Genomic DNA, 25,487 nt, shown 5'->3' with positions numbered 1-25,487 from the left:
TGGCAAATATGAAGGTATCGACCAGGCAGTTAGTGTCGCTTATAACACAAAGTGGATATTGGTGGAAACAGCTGGTTCTGTCCCAAGGTGACAGACTCTGCCTACCAACATCTCTAAAGCTCAGTAATTTACAGATTATATCTAATTTGTTTAATCTGTACAAAAACTTGTGCCAAGTTAAGATAACTGGCTGCTAGCTGTAGCTTCATATGTACTGTACAAACATAAGAGTGGTATCAATCCTTCTACCCAACTCTCTAACTCTCAAAATGAAAGAAAGTAAGTATATTTTCCAAAATGACAGTCCAATGTATGTAACAATGTTTTTGATCTTTGTCATTGTGTATAGCTGAAATCTGCCTGTTGACTTACATATCAAGCTTTTTCTCCCCACAGGCCAACAGGATGTGTATGATAAAACCGGCAACAACAATACAGTAGAGGTGAGTGCCAAAATCAATCTTGTCTCCCTCAGGTAAGTGCCTCTGTCTTAATCTCTGTGGGTGTGGTTTTGTGTGTAAGTGTGCGTGTTGTTAGACAGGGACTTTGCCTCATCCTGAAAAGAAAGTCTGCTTTATGCTTTGCTTTAAAAGAGCTCCGCCTGAGGCGCATCTCCACTATGCAGCCAAGGATACAAAGGCCGCTGAGGATTCTGCTGTAGTGGTGCTACAAACAGTCTCTTTCTGTGCCTCATGAGTGGATCAGCAGCCACTCTACTCGCTATACAACACCCCTTCTTTCATCAGCTGCTGCTTGCCAGCCTTATTGTATAAGCCTTTGCAAGCCACCATAAGCCTGGCTGGCTCCTAGAATACCATCTACAAAGCCAGATAAGCTTGATACCGTTAACAGTCTGTTGGGTGTGTGTGGGCGTGTGTGTTTCTGTAAAACCAGCCCTTCCTTTAACTAAGCATAGTGATAGAAATTGTTTCTTCTCTCCAGTTTCTCTCTGTTTAATTCCTCTGCCCATTTCTCTCCTCTCTGTCTTACCTCTCAGTCAGTCCTTTAGAACTGTAAATACTTGTGTTAGGGAGACACCACGCCCTCGGTGTCAACTCTCTCCTCTCCTGACACTCCCCTTATCTTTTAGCTTCTCATTCCGCCACTCATTAACCATGTTCGCGCACACACACACACACGCACACGCATACACACACACACACACACGCACGCACGTACACACACACACACACACACACACACACACACACACACACATTCAATCCCAAACTCTCTCGCCATGATCTAAAATTTCTTCTTACCCTGCAACCCTTTTCTCTTTCTGGGCTGGTGAGTGTAAAGATGGTGTAAATCATGTAAAAACATGATTGAGAGAAAAAGAGAGTGTGTATATTTTGCATGCGCTCGCTCTGCATATTACCTACCTGCATGCCTGCATGCCCATGTGCGTAACACACCAGAGGGCTGCGTAGAGGCTGCGTTCAGGCTGGTAACTCCTCATGCGTTCTCTGACTGTTCCTAAACTAGGTGTCAATTCACAACAGGCTGCAGACCTATCAACTGAGCCAGCCCAGCATTGAGTCCACGCCTCTGGCCCTGGCTGCACCCCCTGCTCTGCTCAGCCCCGTCCAGCCCGGAGAACTCCGCCCAGAAACACTCATCCAGTGCCAGCAGATTGTCAAAGTGATCGTCGTGGACCAGAGCGGACGAGGGCGGATGGAGGCCTTCCTAAGCCAAGGCCCAGCCACCCACCAGCTCATCCAGTCGGCCATGTCAACACCTGTGCGTGTCAGAGAGGGAGACGGCCCTCAGCCCCCGCTGCCGCCTCCCCCTCCCCCTTACAATCATCCCCACCAGTTCTGTCCCCCTGACTCACCCATGCCCCTCCACCACACCATGCCTCTCACCCGCAGGCGCAATTCCAGTGGCTCCCGCAGCATTGTCTGAATCATTGACTACTCTGTGGACCCTGGGGGCCAGAGATGACCCTCACACCCAGACACACACACTTGCTGAAGCACTAGTCGACTCACTTTGAAGGGTAAGATAAAAGAATAGTGAAATAAAATGGGGATATACTGTGTGAAGGGACAAAGAAAAAGGAAACTAACAAGAATCTAGTCATAGTTGTTACTGAGTGATGGTGTTTTTAAACATGAAGTAGTTTTGATGCCATTTCTGAAAGACAACTTTTCTTATTTTGTCTCCAATGGTACGTCACCCGGTAGCTGACTGTGTTGTCTATCTAGATTTCACATTCTTTAAGAGATCTTGTGACTTTGCATTTTTAAATGTCATCTGCTCACAAATGTGTTTTTGTAAGTGAATCCAGCGGGTGATGTCAGAAAAGCAAACTCTGGCAGCCCTGCAAGGACATTGGCTTTAAATATGAAGGACATAACTCTGTTTTGTTTTCTTTCAGGATATTGAGGTTATGTTCACACCTCTTTGTTTGGTCCAGGTTTTTGTAACACACCATGATACCACACTCAGAAAGGAACAACTTCAGCACAGTTAAACAAGCTTCTCCACACTGCCATCATTTTTTCTCATCGCTGCATAAATGTGAAGAAACAAGATTATTAGTTTGTTTCTTTCATTTTTCTGAGAAACAGAAAATCAGTATGATTGAGGAAGGAGGTGCAGAAAAAAGCTCCAACATCTCTACCCTGTCATGTACAGTATAATGTAGTAAGCAAGGATGATGCTTGCTAAACTAACCTGAAACCATTTCCTAACGACAATCATATTTTCTGTGCTTCATTTGCTGTTCTTATATGTTTTGCTGAACTTGTGTGAGTCTCACAGTAGTGTGTGACTGCCCTGATTCTGTGGCATTTTGCTCTCACAGAGCTCAGGAAAGGATCTGCTGCACTGTAACATGTAATATCTGCACATGTGAGTTGTACTGAGAGCAGTGTGCTTGTATACTGTGTGTTCACAAAGGTAGCAGTGGTTAGGGCTAGAGTAATTCATCCAAAACAAGCGAATGAACCCTTTCTCCCCGCTGTACATTAACTCCTAATGGATTATCTAGTGTGAATATTGTTGTTACCTTTGGATTTAGGCAATATATCTGCCCGGAAAAAGTCTAGCTTTAGTTTAAAAATGAATAAAAATGGCTCCACCCAGGGTAGACTTCACCTCACAAAAACATTATTCCTCTCTCACATATATTTTCCCTTGCACACTGAATATATTATATAAGCAGAAATGCGTTCCTTTACTGAATGTTAAATCAGGGGGAAACTGGAAATGTCCATGAAATAATAATTAATTTCATCACCATGTTGTATGTCCCGTGTCGGTGGTTCGAGCTCAAGCCAGTTTGTACAGCAGAACACAAATTCAACTGAGAAGCACCGCACACGTCTTGTACCTTTTGCACCACAGAATATATTGGATATATTGTAAATAGATAATATAGATTTATTCTGAAAAAAAGTAATTGGTTTGCCCAGTGTGTGTATCTACGTATGTATTTGTACAGAGAAGATCTAGTTTAAAAGAGAAAAAAGGATATAGTTATTATAGTTATTATTACTCACATTTAATATCAGGGGGTGTCCTAAATCCTACTGCTACGAGAGACAGGGAAAAGGCAGCTTTTATAGAAGATTCTCAAATTACCATGGTAACACACACTGATATTATTACAGATCTACATTAATCATTAAATTACCATGTCATGTTATTACAGGATTATTAAGAGATGGCTGTGTCACCTGTTAGGGTGTGTAAAGGGCTATGCTGTATTGGTGAATACATACAGTAAATCACAGGTCATGTACGCACATGTACACACACATACACGGACGCATGCAAGCAGGCATGCAAGCACGCACGCACACACAGTATATATACATATATATATGTATATAAGTGAATACATGCTCACGAATACATGCACAACCACACACAGTGATGCACACAAACATGCACATAGCTGCCAAAGTGACAATGAACCCAGTTTAGATTAACCTTAGGAACTGCTCGATTACTCATGTCAGTAACCCCGCTTTGTTTACTGTAAACTCTGACTGACTTGTACTTAAACAGCATGATATTTATTTTTTGCTTTTTTAATTTGCAGTACAAGGGAGGACTTTGATTATATGTTCGTATCATTATTGTCAGGGCATGTTGGGTTGATTGATGTCATTTTCTTCCCCTTTCTACTTCCTCTCTCCTTTCTGCCCATCCCAACCTTTCCCCCGCCTTCCTTTGCCCCTCTTCTCTGTGGTTGTCATGGAGACGCACCAATCTGCATCCTCACTGTGGAGCACTGTCATTAATCTTTGCACCCTCACAATATTTCTATGAGGAGGTTTATAAAGAGCAACATGTTTACTAATGGAATATTTCTAATTTTTTCTGTTTGAAGAGAATGAAAGAATAAAAGTAGTTTTTACTCTCGGACTCTCGTTTTGTCTGTCTGCACTGTCTCCAAACTACCTGCTTCTGTAGCAATGTGCTTTTCTAATGAATGAATTTGCAGCAGGTGTGCAAGTAGCAAGGTGGAATGAAGAAGCTTATGGGAAATCAGTCTACACGGGTGTTCCTGTACCCTCCCAGCACACCAGCTCTGAACTCATTCATTAGAGGTTGAGGTCAGTCTCAAAGCAATATTGAATGTGACGTGTAAAATCTGTGTGTTGCAGTGAGAATGCATGTGTGTGTGTTTATGCATGATTTGGAGTTTTGTGGGGGCAACATCATAATTTATAATTTCATATTGCAATGTCACTGTGCCTATATTTGATATAAGAGATTCCAAGTGTGCTATTGTTAAGTATCAAAGCGAGATAAAAATACAAGTTGATTTAATTTTTTGAAAATCACTCTTGAGAAAGAATAAACAAAACCAAAAAGTCACCTCGACCCAGGCAGGATTACAAAGAGATGGGAAAAAACACCACTTTGGCTGAATAAATTATCTTACAAAAACATAGAGGATATCAATATAATAAAGTAATTACAGTACACAGTGAAATCAGTTTGTGCAGACTGCAGAGTACCTGTAGGCTTACAGATGTGATAGAGCTTTTATCACCGTCATTTCTGAAATGCTGCTTCTGTCTCCTTCCATCTCTTTGAAAACAAGTGGACAAGAGGTTCACTAAAGGGAGGATTGCTCTGTGAAGTGGGTTGAAGTGGAGCAACATAGTCTAGTCGACTGACAAACCATTCAGTTCAGACTGTGCTGGTAACCTCCTGTTTCTCCTCCTTCCTTCTTGAACCTTGGACAGCGGAGGTGCTCATGTCCAGGGTCTGTGTTCAGGCCGCCTCCAAACGACGCCAAAAGGCAAAGTTGTCCCTCAGTCAGTCTTTACATAGTGGTCTCTTCCCATTCGAGTTCAACATCACCTGGAGACAAATGTGTGTAGTGAGCTCTTGTGCTGTGGGAAGTGGTTTTTCTGAGTGTGTGTGTGTGTGTGTGTGTGTGTGTGTGTGTGTGTGTGTGTGTGTGTGTGTGTGTGTGTATGGTTTACCTTCCATGGCGTCCAGGGAGTCCATCTTCTCCAGAGCAGAATAGCTGACAAACCAGATGGACTGACTGTTGCCTTTGTTGTTTAGAAGCTCCAGAGTACTTTGGTGCAGGAAGATGTACTGAGCCTGACACACAAACAGATTGAACCTTTTTGATGATTGTAGAGTTATTTTAAACACTCACATGACCGTCGTAAAACCTTTGGTGTGGTATTATTAAACCTTAAAATATGGGTTTTTTTTGCTTAGGGTGTTTAGGTTGCCAAGTGGTCATAGACACTGACCATGTACTGTCAATATCCCTGGTTCGAGTCCAACCAGAGACCTTTATAGCATGTCATCCCCAATATCTCTCTTTCCCCTCGTTTCCTGTCAGCTTTATACTTTCTGCTAAAAGCAAAATACCTTAAATAGTAATAAGAGTTCACAGTTGTATCCAATATTAATTTGTTTCAAATCAATTATGCATTCTGTTGATTTGGGGATACAAGTTTTTAAGTCCAACAAGGCAATCGACACATGCAGATCCCAGTTTAATGCAGTTATTTAATGCGGTTATTAATACTTTTTTTGGAAGTAATATATAAGTGAACACACCCAAATTACTCTGTATAATTATTCCTCATTGGCATCTTATTGTCAAACTGCATGAGAGCATAACATTAGCACATACAGCGGGAAACTTGAGCTAGCAGCATACCTCTGTGAGATCTGACAATAAATGTAATATTTGCCTTTGTTTTCACTTTCACATGATTGATTTAGATAATATGGTTAACCTATGGGCTTGTTTGCTCCAGTATCTCAGTGATGATGTTTGTGAGTAACATTTTTATAAAACAACTGATCTGATTGATGGCCTTGAAGCTATGTGGCTCACTGAGTGCAGCTGTCTCAAAGAATCAAGTCTTCGTAGGTTGCAAGCAGCTCTTTCATGCTCAAACCCCACAGCCAAAATGTGGAACCTCCAAAAAATGTGCGGAACATCCAGGAATGATTAAACAATAAAACCAGACAGGGAGTCCATGTAGGCACTGAGACACACACCAGTGATCCATAAGTAAATGACTAAAAGGGGTAATTTAAGGATAGGTTTATGCTTTTTCAAGAGGGGGAATCCTGCTCACTCCTTTAATCCTCTGCCAGATCATTCCCTTTGTCAAAATGAGAATTTTCCAAACATTTCCTCATGGGAATGGGATCATAGCAGGGCAAAGTAAAAAGTGGGACAACTACAGTGCCACTGGTGAGTCTTTGATGATTATTAAGTGTACTGGAACAACTTAAGAGGAAGCACTGTAGGATTGTTTATTCTCTCTTGGGTGTGAATTTCAACCACAGAAATAAAAATGTAGCATTATATTTCATGCATACTAACCAGATTCTGTACCATACACATCCTCTCGCTGCGCAGTTCAGCCACCAGGCCGTAAATATCCACAAAGTCGTGATCTCTGACATGCTGAATGAGGTGGTCGAGGGCAATAAACACACCTGTTCTGCCCACACCAGCACTGAGGAAACAATGAGAGAACGACACACTATTATACCATCTGCTCCTCCATTACAACCAACAGAAAAGAACTGACATGTGTATGTCTCACTTGAAGGTTAGACACAGAATTAGCTATTTGTGATGGACCTAGCTGATATGAAACATCTAATGAGCAAAAACAGAATATAGTAGTTTCATTAATAATAACGATATAACATGACTATAATTCATGCAGTGTAAATATGCTAACACAGAGGAGCTCCAGTACCTGCAGTGGACCACTATAGTGGTGTTGTCATGCCTGTGAGCTCGGACAGCTTTGACAAACTTGATGAAAGTGCTACAGGATTCTGGGACTCCATGTTCAGGCCATGATGTGTAGTTGAAGTGGCGAACCAAAATGTAGTGCCCGTGCTGCAGAGAGGAATTCATAGAGCACACAGTTGTGACTGCAATTGTAATTACATACTAATTACATTACATAAAAAAACATTACTGTAAAAGACTGCAGGAATTTTACTCAAATATTGCAATAGATTTCTCTGTGTGCTAGAGGAGGGAAGGATTTTTCTGCACAACAATTCAACAGTTTTTTGCTGAGAGTTAGATGTGAAGATTGATATCACTGTCAGAGAATGGTATCAATCTTGGCATAAAAGCAAAAAAGTATATTTTCCATCTGGGAAATGGGCCACCAACATCTGGTGGCCCATTACCTTGCAAAACAAAGTCACATTTCATTTCTTTATATTAATCAGTGAAAAAAGGGCAAATTAGTGAATAGTAAAGTTACACCCTGAGTTACAAGGTTAGTTACCTTTTCTACTTTGAGGGTTCTGACAGTCCAGTCAGGAAGGATTTCCTCTGACACTTTTGAGATTAAAATGTCACTAAACACTGACATTGGCTTGTTGTCCTCTGGCCAGTACTTGTGACACCGAATCTGAAATGCAACACACACACACACAAACAACCACACACACACACACACACACACACACACACACACACACACACACACACACACACACACACAAGTTTTGAGGTGGATATAATCCTTCTGGTGACACAGTTGTAATGGAGCCCAAAACTGAGCCCAGCCTATCCTCTGAATACCAACACTAATGGTGTTTTATAACAGTGTCAAATCTCTCATGACGCACTCTGCCTTTCTCGTAACACTGGGTGAGCATGGCGATGGTGCGGGTTCCCGTTTCCCAGATCATCCTCCAGAAGTCAGCCACTGTGCCAGGCAGAGGACCCTGGGTGGCTATGAATTCATTGGGACACAGGTAGCCCTTGGGAGACAGAAAGAGAGAAGGAGAGGCTTGCATGTGTTAATGAAATGATATGTCGACAAAATAAACTACTGCAAAAATGAAATAAATTATTACTGAGGCACAACCTTTAACTTCTACAATAAATGTAAGCGCAGAAGAGGATTTTCCCTCAAAATTGGAGGAAAAGCTTGCTTAATCTTAATCTATCTATCTGACAGAATCAGAGAGTAACTGAGAAATATCCAGAATAAACTCCTCTAATGTGCAACAAATGTGTGTCAGCTTTTAGCAGCTGATAGCTGATACTCACTGAGACGAAGCTGGCGTTGATGTAGTCAGAGCCCGCAGTGCCTGGTTCTGACAGCAGCTTCACTCGGTTATTATTATCTAGACACAGTATGGAGAAGAGAAGAGTGAGGTAGAAAACTGTGAAATGCAGCCGTGCAAGCGGTGGCGAAATCCATATGCAGCTTATATTAGAGCTACAACAAAGAGATATTTCTGCTATGTCATCATATATCATAATGGTGGAAGCAATTTTTTCAACATATTTTTGCTGATATTCTATATTTTGTTTTCACTTCTCCACCCTGTCTATGGCTCTCAGCCCCAAGGCTGCTTGTTGCTACTCAAGATGTAAATCTCTAAAAACAGCTCACAAATATAAAAAAAATATATATATATATATTTTTTTAAAGCCTCTGTAACTTCCCAAAACAGATGGGCTCTGTAGTTCTTAGCAAACATGAGCAAATACTGCATTTGTTGGGGAGTATTTGCAGCTTTGGAATAATACAGACTTTATGCTCTGTTGGGCGCAGGACAGTGTACGTGATATTGATTAAACTACAGTGTCTGTGTTCATGGTGGTGAAAAAACATGTCACCCAGTGTAACAATGTGACTCACTGATGTTTTTTTAAGTACTTTTTTTGGAAGGGAGCTCTATGAGAAAGCAGAAAAACTTTATCACACTTTGGCTGACTTAACTGAGTTTATCCCAAGAATTACTTACAAGGTTTTATATTAGGGAAGCGGTTCTTGGATTTGTTCCAGGGCAGGTCAGCATCTGTTGTGGCCAGATCCTGCAGCAGCTTTGGGAGCTCCTGTGGAGATACAGTACGATGCAACACATCTATATTCACATACAGTAAACACACAAATGTGTGTCTCAAGATTTTAGGGCCACTTACAGCAAATTCTTCCTGGAACTTGGAGTTGTCATTGGCACACAGATCCTCTACATGCTGTAGAAAAGACTTCTTGTTGACGGGCCTGACAGAGAGGCCAAGAGAGAAAAAGTCAGAATGTGAGGAACACCCAGAAATGTACAAAAACACTACATCAATTTGCTATTTTCTGTAAATGTATTCTTGGCTACAACACGTCATTCTGAGCAGCACAGAACATGCAGATCTATGTTGCAGCAACTGTGTGCATATTCACATTATTTATGCAGGATGACTTACTTGAGTGATTTCCTGTAGCTGAGCAGCCTGGACAAAAATAGACGCAAAAATCAAACAAAATAAACAAATTAACTCCATAATCACAACTCCCACTGTGGTATTTTTATTCATGAGAGCAGAAATGATGCTCGTTACTGAGAGTACAGTATGTTTAAGCAACAGAGGTTCAGCCATGTTATTTTTTAAAATCAATTCCACTTTGATTTAACTGTGACAGGCTGACTTTGATGTTTCATTCTAAAGGAATACGTGAACAGCTGTAAACTTGAATGAAGCACATGGGGATCCAATTGAACAAATAAGCAAATAAACATGGCGGTCCCTCCTGTGGCTCGGCGTTTCTTTGCATTACTGATCCTAAGCTATCGATAAAGCCTACCATTTCTGCCCTCTAAAACCTCTAAGCCTTCCAAGCAATTTTGAGATAGCGAGTTGGGTAAACAAATTAAGTCTCAAGCAGAAGAGTGTCAGCACAGCTTGCAATAGCTGCCTGCCAGTGATGCAGGGAAAACAGCACACTGAAGGCAAAACACTGCCGTCATTGATTCAATTGACTGTCGACCTCCACCAGATGTTTAATAAACAACACAAATGGATGATTGAAGCTTATGAGATTAATATGATGAGGTTGTCACACACGCAGTGATGCGACCAAATGATACACACAGGAAAACCTGGCACACACACACACACACACCAAAAGCACAACTTACTGGATGACATATATCTCTTTCCGTCTAAAGAAGAAGGAAGAATACCTGGTGGGAGAAAAGTGCTCAGTGAGAGAAAAGCAAAACACATGCAGGCCGGGTGAGTCAATGCGTGTGCCTGCGTGAAAGGAAAGCTATTTGTGCCATTTGGTGACAAGTGACAAACATAAGTGTTATTTTATCTCAGCTCACTGTCCAAGTCGTGAAGAGATCCTGCTCACAACAGAGCAGCATACCTCTGAGAAACTGCGGCAATTTGAACTTAAAAGACAGTGAGAGCTGCTTAATGCTAAGCACGACATTCAACTGTCAAAAACTTCAGATCCTTGCTCTTAAAATAATATGACAGCTGAAATAAGTGGACAGCATTATCCCAGGAACTGTCTCCTTTTTCAGGAACAGGTAGCTGAACTATGGAAAGTCACTGCATATGAAGAAACATATTTAATAAAGCAGGCAAATATTTGCCTCAGCAGAGCTGTGGTGCTACTTTTACACACACAGTAAAGGGTAAGGGACATCTGCTCTTCTCACATGTTCTCCCATTTATGTTTATAAGGTTCTTTTCATTTGCTTCCTATTTTTATGTGTGTATGAAGACAGTCACGGTTTACACCTACATGGAACCCTCTATTTTTGGTTTCTTTTATTATTTCGTTGTTGTGTGGGTGATGGCATTCCTTGATGTTGAGGAGGTGCTTCGAAAGCTTTATGTGCTCATTGGTTGTTATAATGCTGATGTCTATTTATATTGGCAAATAAAAATTGCTGTATTCTACTCACATTCAAAACCTTTACCTGTGGTTTCCGGCTTCATCAGCCATCCGTGATCTCAAAATCACAAAATGTAACTTTATTTCTAACCTAATGCAAATTTGCAGCTTGAGAGGGGAAAACAGCTTGCAGCACTTATTATCTGTGCACTTGTTTATGCCAAAAACAGAGGGGACTAGACCCATGAATTTGTTGCAGAGGATGGTTGTAGAGAAGCAGACGGCACAACTTCTACAGAGAACTGAAGGGAAACTATAAAGCCGCAATGATGCTCTGTTGTTTTGTATTGCTGCTGCTTCTCTTTTCTGAACAAACTTTACAACAGTAGATGATTTTGTGCTGACAGGAGAGCAAATCAAGTTGGCTGCAGCAAATTATTTTTTGTCTTGTTGACTAAAACCTTGTCTGGAGCAACTAAATCAACTATGAAGTCATGAAGTGTGCACTCAGCTTCAGCTGATGAAAACGTATGTGTTGTATTGGGATAAATTGGATTAAAACAAAACATTCTGGAGACTGACCGGTTGAGTTTCTCTTGTTTCAGCTCCAGATCTGCCACAGCAATCAGCTGATCCAGTTTACACTTGGTCTCAATGATCTCTGCCTCTCTGGGTGAGTAAGTCCCGCCCTCCTTTTTGCGTTGATGGATCCTAACATTTGATGACAAAAACGTCAAACACGTCAATCTGATAAATGCAGTTTTATAATGAATAAGCACAGAAAATTAAGAGACTTATTACAAATAATGTAATACATCAATATTTGATGTATTTATAAAATAACTTTCAGATGACATTTTTTTCCCTGCATGAGCACTTGGTCTTCATTGTAAACTAGGATCAATGCAGTGTTTTGGTAAATGAATGAATGCCTGTTGCCGTCTTACTTGACTGATCCACAGATGATAATGATGAGTAACACAGCCAAAAAGAAAGAGAGGAGAACACCCAGAATGATCTGCTCTTCTCTGGTCAACAGACCATCCACTACAGAGAGAAGGAGAGGAGACAAAATGAACAGTATTACACAAGTAGAGATTATGTTTTCAACTTTTTGATGTAAGGTTATACAGTATTGAGTATAAATACCTTTGGTTTTGACATGCTCCGAGTACTCAGAGTCTGTGTATTGGCCTTTGATGTTAGTGGCTCTGAACTTAAACCTGATACAAATAGAACATCACTCCAGTTTCAGTTTTATATTTTTACAACCCATAAACGGTACATTCAATATTTTTGGGGGATATGAATAGTTGTGTGGTTGAAGTGAGTGTGAGTGTGTGAGTGCATACTCACACGTAGACAGTGTTAGGCTTCAGAGGTCCATTGCAGAAAGTGTTAGTGTTGTTCTCCCCCATACAGGCATCACTCTCTCCGATCAAGTATGTTCCTGACGTAGTGTGATTGTGCCTCACCAGGTGCCGGCTGTCTCCAGACACACTGCGACCCTCTCTGACGTGTGTATCCTTGCTTGACGCCCCGTTCCCCAAACATGGCGGGTTGGGGAACCCCTTGTCAGTCAGGTAAGGTGCAGGATGATGAAAAAATGCATTCTTCCAGTTGGTCAGGTTCACGATGTCCTTCGCTGTGACAGGATGCAAGTTAGAGAGGGAAGGAATTTTGGGGGGATTGAGTCAAATTTCTGCTGACATTAAGCCCTTCGCTTTTTGCTTACATTTTGTTTTTTGTGAGCTTAGGACAGAGTGACCTACTGTAAAACTAATTCTACTTGAGATTTAAAGCACAAATAGGACAAACAGCCAAGTGTGTTCAACTAAAAGTGACGTCTATCAGTGTTTTTTAAGAGTCATACCCCCTGACTCGGCCACGATGACCTGAATTCTTCTGATTGGTCCATTGTCGTCACTATAGAAACAGGCAGGCATGCGGATGGTGATACTCCTGTGGGTAACCATGGCAACCCCTCCATGGCCCAGCACTGCCTGGGGTCTTTGGGTTGGCTTGGCTGGGGCTGGAACACATGCACGTATGAACAAAGAGTTACACACACACGTAAACCCCCCCCCCACACACACACACACACTCACACACACACACAGAGGTTGTTGTGTGAATACAGTATGGGTAAAGACTTTTTTTTTTACTGTTGCATTCATAAAACATGACAAACAGGCCGCTGCTCAGTCACAGTCTCAGAAAACTGCATCTCTAAAACATCCACACATCTCACAATATTGCTGAGTTACATTAGTTGTGTCAGAATAACTCAAGCATGTATACTGTTGTACTGAGAAATAATACTGTGCTGTGGCAAATCTCAGTCTTGCATCTATGCTGCACTGCTGAAACATAATAAACACTGCACACACATACACATACAAAAAGAAAACACTTGAACCTTTGATCCCTGTTGTTATCTGGACGTGAGCGCTGGGTGGGCTCCTACCAGCACCGTTCTTGGCTGAAATCTAGAAAAAGATAAATAGAAAGAAGGAAAACAGCAAAGATAAAGAGAGTCAAGATATGAGTTTAAGTAAAGGAAACAACTATATAAACAAGAGCAAGCTCAGATATGTTCTTGAGTGCAGGAATGGTTACTTGGGGAACTGTTCTACTGTTGTGTCACAGATGTGTCACCTGTATGTGAGATATACAGTTTGTTTATGCTCCTCACCTGTATACTATAGCTGTGACCTCCCTTTAGGCCTTCTATGACAGCAGTCAGCATATTATGGTCTCTTTGGGTGATATTAAGGCTGATGTTCTTGACAAGCTGCTCCTTTTCATAGATATACACAAAGTAGGCAGTGATGTTTCCGTTTGGCTCCTCTGGGGGCGTGAAGGTCACCTTTACACGGTTCACCTCCTCTGGGATAACTGATAAGATCACATTCTTGGGTGGATCTTTGGGCTCTAGGGATAGAGTATAGAGAATAATATAGAAAAATAATAACACTTATTTTATGTAGCTTTATTTACAGATAGGCATCAGCTGTTGTAGGTGCTCATACCTTCCTCCAGTGTTTGAAAGTCAATGGACTTGATGGCCTTCCCATCCCTGGCAGCGTGCTCCACTGGACCGGTGAAGGCAGTGACAGTCACAACGTAACGGGTGAAAGCAGTCAGGTTTGTCACCACGACAGTTGTCAACTCTCCTGGAGCCCGGATAGTTGAGTAGTTCAAACCAGGACCATCCACCTGACATAACCAGCACAGTCGATGGAAATATTTAATATTCGTGGGGATATGAGCACAGTTGGAGTCATTTGGTGCATTTAGGTACATCAAATGTTATCCAGCTTTTGAGATATTACTGTTATTCTAAAAGCAACATACTGGTCTGCTCTGAGAATAATTTTAAGTGTGTTTATATTTGTCTGTGTGTCTAATATAACACAATGTGGTGACCTGCACAAGATACGAAGTTGGTCCAGAGAGAACAGCTGGAGCGTCCCACACAATATGGAAGCTGTTGGATGTGGGGGTCACTTTTAGGTTACGGGGAGGGACATCAGGGTCTGAGGGATAAATATAAAATAAGATATTTACACATCTTAACACACTAAGTAACAGCATCTTGTCAAGTAAAAATATTGCCATGTTATTGCACCGATATTGACATGCCATTGGTTGGAACTGACTGGCACAACCCCTGTTGACTCCTGGCTGCTGTGCTGTTGTCCTGTGTGGTTATGCAGCCTCTTACATGGCTCTTGCATCTGCTCAGGGTTCAGTCTACATTGAGGTATATGCCCTAAATTAGTTGTGTCTTTCATGGTTTTGGATATTTTTTAAAATTCTTGTAATTCTTGTAATTATACTAATAACATTCCTACTCCTAGTAGAACAAGAACAGGAAAAAGGGTTTGAAAATGGAAAAGGCTGTATTACAGGAAGTGGAGGGCAGCATTACAGTGCTACTGTAGGAAAATGTGAAGTAGTGCAAGATAAAAAAAAAACAAGACATAGTGATCTGTAGTGATCTTGATGGTGATTGCTGCAATAAGATATTGTGAGTGTAAACATGCTATCAACACCTTAAAACACTATATCACTACCTGTTTAAGCACTACAACCTGCTGTAATACAGGATAAAGACCCTCCATGATAACATGACTGACATACTATGACCTACTATGCCCGTGAAAGCAATGCTGCTCAATCATGCCCGTATTTGTTTAGGTCTTGTAATGGAGTTACCAGTGGCCCAACTTATTAGTGAAACATTGATCTACATGGGTTTAAAAACACTACATTAAATAAACTGCATTTTTTTTTAATGGCATACCTGGAAAAAAATCACTGACTTATTTGTCAAATATAATTAGTGGTATCCTGACTATCTGCCAACCCACCCATGCAAACACATAAATGTCATACAATCTTTGTGATGTTCTTACTCCCAGCAAGGGTGCGTGCATAATTCCAGTGTGTATATTCTCCAACTCCGGCGTTTGTCACAGCAGCCACTTTGAAGCGGTAGTATCTGTATTTAGCCAGGGATTGGAGTGTAATGCTCTGGTTCCCTTCAGAGCCATCTGAAGCAGTCACTGAGACGGTGACATCAGAGTCCACACAATTCGGGTTTGGTTCGTCCTCTAGGGCCGGTTGTGCAGTAGTTAAGATGTCAGGTTCACAAATAGTTGAAAGCAGCTGTGCAATAATGTGGTACTCTTTCAGCAGGCCTGGAACAAAGAGCGGTGAAGCCCACTGAAGTGTCACATTGTTAGGGGTGACCTGAGAGACCGTGAGGAAGCGAGGGGCAGCTGGGACTGTTAAGAGAGACACAGAGGATTGTATTTGTTCTGTGTTACAATGAACAATTCTTCAAAAACACTACAAAAAGCTTCTATTACAGTATATAATAATCTGTGCCTAGTTGCAAAATTACACATTGCAAAAAGACTGAGTACCTGATTCAGAAAGAGTGGAAGCAGTACAGTTAATTCTGTCTCCAGGTCCTGCAGAGTTGACCGCAGCCACAGTGAGTGCATACTCCAGGTCTGGTGAAAGCCCAGTCACTGTGTACTCTGGTGTGTGGGCCTTGTGTGTGAAGGACTGCAAGTCTACCTCCACTAGAATCTCATAAAACAGGATCTGCCCATTAGGGTTGGCTGGAAGTTCCCAAGATAGCAGAATTGAATCCCAGCCCACTCCTGAGCAAGACAGGTTCCCCACAGCATCAGACACTGCAGGCAGAGAGAGAGAGAGAGAGAGAGGAGTGAGACAGTGATGCTGACGCACCAGAATTAGCTTTAGTTAGTATTCTTCACTGTCCATTGTAGGAGAGAACTATGTTAAATTTCAGTTTTTAGCTATGGTTATTTCCTTACACAGGCTGAAAAAAGGTAACTACACATGTGTTTGCACAGGATTCTGACTTACTGAAAATTACTTATTTTCTTTTTTTAAATTTGCAGTCTGCTGACAGACTTTACAGATTTGTGACTAGAAATCCTGGTAGATATTTTATATGAAAACAAAACAAATTAAAACTGCAAGCAGTGATGAACGGGCCCTCGCGCCCCCACGCATGTCGGGCTGCGGCTCGGTCGAAGAATGTAGAATCACCAAGGTCTTATGGTTCAGCTGTGTCAATTTCAGGTGTAAATACTTATGATTATGGGAGTAATTAGTGAAAGAATGAAGCAAGTCACTTCCTGTTGCCAGTAGGTGGCGCTATGACTGTCACTAAATATGAGACTGTACATGTGTTCAGACCAGGACGCTGAATAAGCATATTAAATTTGGTAAAGCTCAGACCATGTGGAGTCAAGTTATGAGGGTTTGAAATTTCATGGCGAGACATCGAAATTCGCCGCATCACCACGGCAAGCAGGAATGACGGGCGAAAAAGCTTTTGATAACTTTTCATCTCCAATGTCTCAAGATGACTCTGTGTGAATTTGAAGTGGATGGGATGAAATCTCTAGGACTAGTTCGTTCAAATATGATGCCACAATCGGCATGAAAATCAATACTTTGATTCAAAATGGCCGACTTCCTGTTGGAGTGACGTCATGGTCACCTGACGTTTTTTGTGCGTCTTGACATGATGAACATGTGTACCAAGTTTCGTTTCTCTATGTCAATCTGTGGCGAGGGGATGGATGTTTTGCATTTCTCAAGGGGGCGCTACAGAGCCATTTTGCCACGCCCATTTATGGAAACCATAAAATATCAAATTTTTCGCCAAGGCTGGCTTGCTTTGGTGAATTTGAAAAAGCTCAGACCATGTGGAGTCAGGTTATGAGGGTTTGAAATTTCATGGCGAGGCATCGAAATTCGCCGCGTCACCACGGCAACCAGAAATGACGGGCGAAAAAGCTTTTGATAACTTTTCATCTCCAATGTCTCAAGATGATTCTGTGTGAATTTGAAGAGGATGGGATGAAATCCCTAGGACTAGTTCATTCAAATATGAGGCCTGAAAATGACCAAAAAACTCAGCAAAATATAGCATTTATCCCAAGATGGCCGACTTCCTGTTGGACTTAGGGTATGGGTCCAAATGGCGTTTTTGTGCGTCTGGAGATGATACATAAACCTACCGAATTTCATTCTTCTATGTCAATCGGGAAGGCTGAGGTTCAATTATGAAATATTCAAGGGGGCGCTATTGAGGCGTTTAGCCACGCCCATCCCATTGAAGTATATAGGATGTTAAATTAACCCACTCCAGACGTGTGTGTTGAGTTTCGTTACCGTGGAGGCATCCTTTGCCCCTGAAAACTGTAATCGTATTTTCATGGCGTTGAATGCGTTGTCATGGCAACGGTATTTGATGATGGGTCATGAGTTGCAGAATGTAGCATCACCAAGGTCTTATGTCTCAGCTGAGTCAATTTCAGGTGGAAATACTTAAGATTATGGGAATAATTCATGAACAAATGACGCAAGTGACTTCCTGTTGCCAGTAGGTGGCGCTATGGCTGTCACTAAATATGAGACTGTACATGTGTTCAGACCAGGAAGCTGAACAAGCATATTAAATTTGGAAAAGCTCAGACCATGTGGAGTCAAGTTATGAGGGTTTGAAATTTCATGGCGAAGCATCGAAATTCGCCGCGTCACCACGGCAACCAGGAATGACGGGCCAAAAAGCTTTTGATAACTTTTCATCTCCAATGTCTCAAGATGACTCTGTGTGAATTTGAAGTGGATGGGATGAAATCTCTACGACTAGTGCGCTCAAATATGAGGCCAAATTTGGCATTAAAATCAATATTTTGATTCAAAATGGCAGACTTCCTGTTGGTGTTAGGGTATGTGTGCAAGAGACTTTTTTGTGCGTCTTCACATGTTGAACATGTGTACCAAGTTTCGTTTCTCTATGTCAATCTGTCACGAGGGGCTCGCTTTTATTGATTTTGTAGGGGGCGCTAGAGAGCCATTTTGCCACGTCCATTTGTGCAAACCATAAAATATCAAAATTTTCGCCAGGTCTGGCTTGCATGCACACTTTGGTGAGTTTCGGGGCACGTTCAGGGGGGCAAAAAGGCCGTCGTCGTGCAAGAAGAAGAAGAAGAATTAAAACTGCAAGCAGTGATGAACGGGCCCTCGCGCCCCCATGCACCGCCTTGTACGCGCATGCCGGTGCGTGCTGCAGTCACACGGCAGACACAGCGGGTACGTAAACATCTTGGCACCCGGGCTTGTAATGAATGTTGTGTGATGGGGCTAAGTCACATTGCATGTGTCCACTAGGTGGCGCTAGAGATCACCCACCAATTAGATGTCATGTTGCAGTGTGTGATGTGGAGAACACATCCTGTAAATTTCATGTAAATCGGATAATGTTTGTCATGTGAGGCTGACTTCCTGTGTCCAGTAGGTGGCGCTGTGTATATGAAGCAGTATTGATGCATAGATGTGTTCAGGGCGGGACCCTCTACATGTGTGATCAATTTGGTGTAGACGGGACAATGTCTGTAGGAGTTATAAGGACTTCCTGCTTCATGGCGAAGCATCGAAATTGTCTGCACAGCCACGCCCAACAGGAAGAAGTCATAAAAAAGCTTTTGATAACTTGTCATCTCCAATGTCTCAAGCTGACTCTGTGTGAATTTGAAGTGGATGGGATTAAATCTCTAGGAGTAGTTCGTTCAAATATGAGGCGTGGAAATGACCAAAACATTCACCAAAATTGAGCATTTTTCCCAAGATGGCCGACTTCCTGTTTGACTTAGGGTATGGGTCCAAATGGCGTTTTTGTGCGCCTGGAGATGATACATAAACCTACCGAATTTCATTCTTCTATGTCAATCGGGAAGTCTGAGGTTCAATTATGAAATATTCAAGGGGGCGCTATTGAGCCATTTAGTCACGGCCATCCCATTGAAGTATATAGGATGTGAAATGAACCCACTCCAGACGTGTGTGTTGAGTTTCGTTACCGTGGAGGCATCCTTTGCCTCTGAAAACTGTAATCGTATTTCATGGCGTTGAATGCGTTGTCATGGCAACAGTATTTGATGATGGGTCACGAGTTGCAGAATGTAGCATCACCAAGGTCTTATGTCTCAGCTGAGTCAATTTCAGGTGTAAATACTTAAGATTATGGGAGTAATTAGTGAAAGAATGAAGCAAGTGACTTCCTGTTGCCAGTAGGGGGCGCTATGACTGTCACTAAATACGAAACTGTACATGTGTTCAGACGGAGACACTGTACAAGCATATTAAATTTGGAAAAGCTCAGACCATGTGGAGTCAAGTTATGAGGGTTTGAATTTTCATGGCGAAGGATCGAAATTCGCCACGTCACCACGGCAACCAGGAAAGACGAGGGAAAAAGCTTTTGATAACTTTTCATCTCCAATGTCTCAAGATGATCCTGTGTGAATTTGAAGTGGATGGGATGAAGATTATGGGAGTAATTAGTGAAAGAATGAAGCAAGTGACTTCCTGTTGCCAGTAGGGGGCGCTATGACTGTCACTAAATACGAGACTGTACATGTGTTCAGACCGGGACACTGAACAAGCATATGAAATTTGGAAAAGCTCAGACAATGTGGAGTCAAGTTATGAGGGTTTGAAATTTCATGGCGAAGCATCGAAATTCGCCGCATCACCACGGCAACCAGGAATGACGGGGGGAAAAACCTTTTGATAACTTTTCATCTCCAATGTCTCAAGATGATTCTGTGTGAATTTGAAGTGGATGGGAAGAAAACTCTAGGAGTAGTGCATTCAAATATGATGCCACAATTTGCATTAAAATCAATATTTTGATTTAAAATGGCCGACTTCCTGTTGGTGTTAGGGTATGTGTCCAAGAGACTTTTTGGTGCGTCTTGACATGTTGAACATGTGTACCAAGTTTCGTTTCTCTATGTCAATCTGTCACGAGGGGCTCGCTTTTTTTGATTTTGTAGGGGGCGCTAGAGAGCCATTTTGTCACGCCCATTTGTGAAAACAATAAAATATCGAAATTTTCGCCGGGTCTGGCTTGCGTGCAAACTTTGGTGAGTATCGGGGCACGTTCAGGGGGGCAAAAAGGCCGTCGTCGTGCAAGAAAAAGAAAAATAATAATAATAATAATCTTGACAGATACAATAGGGCTTCGCGCTGGTCAGCGCTCGGGCCCTAATTAAAACTGCAAGCAGTGATGAACGGGCCCTCGCGCCCCCACGCACCGCCTCGTACGCGCATGGCGGTGCGTGCTGCAGGCACACGGCAAACACAGCGGGCACGTAGACATCTTGGCACCCGGGCTCGTAATGAACGTTGTGTGATGGGGCTAAGTCACATTGCATGTGTCCACTAGGTGGCGCTAGAGATGACCCACCAATGACATGTCATGTTGCAGTGTGTGATGTGGAGAACACATCCTGTAAATGTCATGTAAATCGGATAATGTTTGTCATATGAGGCTGACTTCCTGTGTCCAGTAGGTGGCGCTGTGTATATGAAGCTGTATTGATGCATAGATGTGTTCAGGGCGGGACCCTCTACATGTGTGATCAATTTGGTGTAGGTGGGACAATGTCTGTAGGAGTTATAAGGACTTCCTGCTTTATGGCGAAGCATCGAAATTGTTTGCACAGCCACGCCCAACAGGAAGAAGTCATAAAAAAGCTTTTGATAACTTGTCATCTCCAATGTCTCAAGCTGACTCTGTGTGAATTTGAAGTGGATGGGATGAAATCTCTAGGACTAGTTTGTTCAAATATGAGGCGTGGAAATGACCAAAACACTCACCAAAATATAGCATTTTTCCCAAGATGGCCGACTTCCTGTTGGACTTAGGGTATGGGTCCAAATGGCGTTTTTGTGCGTCTGGAGATGATACATAAACCTAGCGAGTTTCATTCTTCTATGTCAATCGGGAAGTCTGAGGTTCAATTTTGAAATATTCAAGGGGGCGCTATTGAGCCATTTAGTCACGGCCATCCCATTGAAGTATATAGGATGTTAAATGACCACACTCCAGACGTGTGTGTTGAGTTTCGTTACCGTGGAGGCATCCTTTGCCCCTGAAAAGTGTAATCGTATTTCATGGCGTTGAATGCGTTGTCATGGCAACAGTATTTGATGATGGGTCACGAGTTGCAGAATGTAGCATCACCAAGGTCTTATGTCTCAGCTGAGTCGATTTCAGGTGGAAATACTTAAGATTATGGGAGTAATTAGTGAAAGAATGAAGCAAGTGACTTCCTGTTGCCAGTAGGGGGCGCTATGACTGTCACAAAATATGAGACTGCACATGTGTTCAGACTGGGACACTGAACAAGCATCTGAAATTTGGAAAAGCTCAGACCATGTGGAGTCAAGTTATGAGGGTTTGAATTTTCATGGCGAAGGATCGAAATTCGTCGCGTCACCACGGCAACCAGGAATGACGAGGGAAAAAGCTTTTGATAACTTGTCATCTCCAATGTCTCAAGATGATCCTGTGTGAATTTGAAGTGGATGGGATGAAGATTATGGGAGTAATTAGTGAAAGAATGAAGCAAGTGACTTCCTGTTGCCAGTAGGTGGCGCTATGACTGTCACTAAATATGAGACTGTATATGTGTTCAGACCACGACCCTGAATAAGCATGTGAAATTTGGTAAAGCTCAGACCATGTGAAGTCAAGTTATGAGGGTTTGAATTTTCATGGCGAAGGATCGAAATTCGTCGCGTCACCACGGCAACCAGGAATGACGAGGGAAAAAGCTTTTGATAACTTGTCATCTCCAATGTCTCAAGATGATCCTGTGTGAATTTGAAGTGGATGGGATGAAGATTATGGGAGTAATTAGTGAAAGAATGAAGCAAGTGACTTCCTGTTGCCAGTAGGTGGCGCTATGACTGTCACTAAATATGAGACTGTATATGTGTTCAGACCACGACCCTGAATAAGCATGTGAAATTTGGTAAAGCTCAGACCATGTGAAGTCAAGTTATGAGGGTTTGAATTTTCATGGCGAAGGATCGAAATTCGCCGCGTCACCACGGCAACCAGGAATGACGGGGGAAAAAGCTTTTGATAACTTGTCATCTCCAATGTCTCAAGATGACTCTGTGTGAATTTGAAGTGGATGGGAAGAAAACTGTAGGAGTAGTGCGTTCAAATATGATGCCACAATTTGCATTAAAATCAATATTTTGATTCAAAATGGCCGACTTCCTGTTGGTGTTAGGGTATGTGTCCAAGAGACTTTTTGGTGCGTCTTGACATGTTGAACATGTGTACCAAGTTTCGTTTCTCTATGTAAATCTGTCACGAGGGGCTCGCTTTTATTGATTTTGTAGGGGGCGCTAGAGAGCCATTTTGGCACGCCCATTTGTGCAAACCATAAAATATCGAAATTTTCGCCGGGTCTGGCTTGCGTGCAAACTTTGGTGAGTTTCAGGGCACGTTCAGGGGGGCAAAAAGGCCGTCGTCGGGAGAGAAAAAAAATAATAATAATAATAATAATCATGGCAAAAACAATAGGGCTTCGCGCTGGTCAGCGCTCGGGCCCTAATTAAAACTGCAAGCAGTGATGAACGGGCCCTCGCGCCCCCATGCACCGCCTTGTACGCGCATGTCGGTGCATGCTGCAGTCACACGGCAGACACAGCGGGCACGTAGACGTCTTGGCACCGGGGCTTGTAATGAACACTGTGTGATGGGGCTAAGTCACATTGCATGTGTCCACTAGGTGGGGCTAGAGATCACCCACTAATTACATGTCATGTTGCAGTGTGTGATGTGGAGAACACATCCTGTAAATTTCATGTAAATTGGATAATGTTTGTCATGTGAGGCTGACTTCCTGTGTCCAGTAGGTGGCGCTGTGTATTTGACACAGTATTGATGCGTAGATGTGTTCAGGGCGGGACCCTCTACATGCATGATGAATTTGGTGTAGATCAGACAATGCCTGTAGGAGTTATAAGGACTTCCTGCCTAATGGCGAAGCATCGAAATTGTCTGCACAGCCACGCCCAACAGGAAGAAGTCATAAAAAATGTTTTGATAACTTGTCATCTCCAATGTCTCAAGCTGACTCTGTGTGAATGTGAAGTGGATGGGATGAAATCTCTAGGAGTAGTTCGTTCAAATATGAGGCGTGGAAATGACCAAAACACTCACCAAAATTGAGCATTTTTCCCAAGATGGCCGACTTCCTGTTGGACTTAGGGTATGGGTCCAAATGGCGTTTTTGTGCGTCTGGAGATGATACATAAACCTACCGAATTTCATTCTTCTATGTCAATCGGGAAGTCTGAGGTTCAATTTTGAAATATTCAAGGGGGCGCTATTGAGCCATTTAGTCACGGCCATCCCATTGAAGTATATAGGATGTTAAATGACCCCACTCCAGACGTGTGTGTTGAGTTTCGTTACCATGGAGGCATCCTTTGCCCCTGAAAAGTGTAATCGTATTTCATGGCGTTGAATGCGTTGTCATGGCAACAGTATTTGATGATGGGTCACGAGTTGCAGAATATAGCATCACCAAGGTCTTATGTCTCAGCTGAGTCAATTTCAGGTGTAAATACTTAAGATTATGGGAGTAATTAGTGAAAGACTGAAGCAAGTGACTTCCTGTTGCCAGTAGGTGGCGCTATGACTGTCACTAAATATGAGACTGTACATATGTTCAGACGGGGACACTGTACAAGCATATTAAATTTGGAAAAGCTCAGACCATGTGGAGTCAAGTTATGAGGGTTTGAATTTTCATGGCGAAGGATGGAAATTCGCCACGTCAGCACGGCAACCAGGAATGACGAGGGAAAAAGCTTTTGATAACTTTTCATCTCCAATGTCTCAAGATGATCCTGTGTGAATTTGAAGTGGATGGGATGAAGATTATGGGAGTAATTAGTGAAAGAATGAAGCAAGTGACTTCCTGTCGCCAGTAGGTGGCGCTATGACTGTCACTAAATATGAGACTGTACATGTGTTCAGACGGGGACACTGTACAAGCATCTGAAATTTGGAAAAGCTCAGACAATGTGGAGTCAAGTTATGAGGGTTTGAAATTTCATGGCGAAGCATCGAAATTCGCCGCGTCACCACGGCAACCAGGAATGACGTGGGAAAAAGCTTTTGATAACTTTTCATCTCCAATGTCTCAAGATGACTCTGTGTGAATTTGAAGTGGATGGGATGAAATCTCTAGGAGTAGTGCGTTCAAATATGATGCCACAGTTTGCATTAAAATCAATATTTTGATTCAAAATGGCCGACTTCCTGTTGGTGTTAGGGTATGTGTCCAAGAGACTTTTTGGTGCGTCTTGACATGATGAACATGTGTACCAAGTTACGTTTCTCTATGTCAATCTGTCACGAGGGGCTCGCTTTTATTGATTTTGTAGGGGGCGCTAGAGAGCCATTTTGACACGCCCATTTGTGCAGACCATAAAATATCGAAATTTTCGCCGGGTCTGGCTTGCGTGCAAACTTTGGTGACTTTTAAGGCACGTTCAGGGGGGCAAAAAGGCCGTCGTTGTGAGAGAAGAAAAATAATAATAATTAAAACTGCAAGCAGTGATGAACGGGCCCTCGCGCCCCCACGCATGTCGGGCTGCGGCTCGGTCGCAGAATGTAGCATCACCAAGGTCTTATGTGTCAGCTGAGTCAATTTCAGGTGGAAATACTTAAGGTTATGGGAATAATTCATGAGCAAATGACGCAAGTGACTTCCTGTTGCCAGTAGGTGGCGCTATGACTGTCACTAAATATGAGACTGTACATGTGTTCAGACCAGGACACTGAACAAGCATATTAAATTTGGAAAAGCTCAGACCATGTGGAGTCAAGTTATGAGGGTTTGAAATTTCATGGCGAAGCATCGAAATTCGCCATGTCACCACGGCAACCAGGAATGGCGGGGGAAAAAGCTTTTGATAACTTTTCATCTCCAATGT

At 42.4% G+C, this 25,487-nt stretch overlaps 2 protein-coding genes across 2 annotated transcripts in view; one reads left to right on the top strand and one right to left on the bottom strand.

Moving 5' to 3' along the window:
- iqsec3b (IQ motif and Sec7 domain ArfGEF 3b) overlaps positions 1-1,908 on the top strand; it is a 28,229-nt gene extending 26,321 nt beyond the window's left edge. The window contains exons 14-15 of the mRNA XM_053319126.1: positions 397-443; positions 1,489-1,908. Coding sequence (XP_053175101.1) covers positions 397-443; positions 1,489-1,908 — 467 coding nt within the window. The remainder of the gene's footprint in view (positions 1-396; positions 444-1,488) is intronic.
- A 2,982-nt stretch (positions 1,909-4,890) lies between these two features.
- ptprq (protein tyrosine phosphatase receptor type Q) overlaps positions 4,891-25,487 on the bottom strand; it is a 94,228-nt gene continuing 73,631 nt past the window's right edge. Inside the window, exons 43-65 of the mRNA XM_053319920.1 lie at positions 16,052-16,327; positions 15,539-15,910; positions 14,547-14,656; positions 14,150-14,336; positions 13,813-14,051; positions 13,537-13,606; positions 12,991-13,149; positions 12,654-12,762; positions 12,474-12,617; positions 12,267-12,340; positions 12,065-12,164; positions 11,700-11,828; positions 10,408-10,452; positions 9,695-9,721; positions 9,419-9,500; positions 9,241-9,331; positions 8,537-8,613; positions 8,110-8,244; positions 7,764-7,889; positions 7,215-7,360; positions 6,830-6,965; positions 5,454-5,577; positions 4,891-5,328 (exon numbers count right to left, since the gene is read on the bottom strand). Coding sequence (XP_053175895.1) covers positions 5,291-5,328; positions 5,454-5,577; positions 6,830-6,965; positions 7,215-7,360; positions 7,764-7,889; positions 8,110-8,244; positions 8,537-8,613; positions 9,241-9,331; positions 9,419-9,500; positions 9,695-9,721; positions 10,408-10,452; positions 11,700-11,828; positions 12,065-12,164; positions 12,267-12,340; positions 12,474-12,617; positions 12,654-12,762; positions 12,991-13,149; positions 13,537-13,606; positions 13,813-14,051; positions 14,150-14,336; positions 14,547-14,656; positions 15,539-15,910; positions 16,052-16,327 — 2,996 coding nt within the window. The 3' untranslated portion in view covers positions 4,891-5,290. The remainder of the gene's footprint in view (positions 5,329-5,453; positions 5,578-6,829; positions 6,966-7,214; positions 7,361-7,763; positions 7,890-8,109; positions 8,245-8,536; positions 8,614-9,240; positions 9,332-9,418; positions 9,501-9,694; positions 9,722-10,407; positions 10,453-11,699; positions 11,829-12,064; positions 12,165-12,266; positions 12,341-12,473; positions 12,618-12,653; positions 12,763-12,990; positions 13,150-13,536; positions 13,607-13,812; positions 14,052-14,149; positions 14,337-14,546; positions 14,657-15,538; positions 15,911-16,051; positions 16,328-25,487) is intronic.

The sequence above is a fragment of the Scomber japonicus genome, chromosome 5, assembly GCF_027409825.1.
Source record: "Scomber japonicus isolate fScoJap1 chromosome 5, fScoJap1.pri, whole genome shotgun sequence".
Lineage (NCBI taxonomy): Eukaryota > Metazoa > Chordata > Actinopteri > Scombriformes > Scombridae > Scomber > Scomber japonicus.
This window is presented reverse-complemented; position numbering and strand designations above follow the sequence as displayed.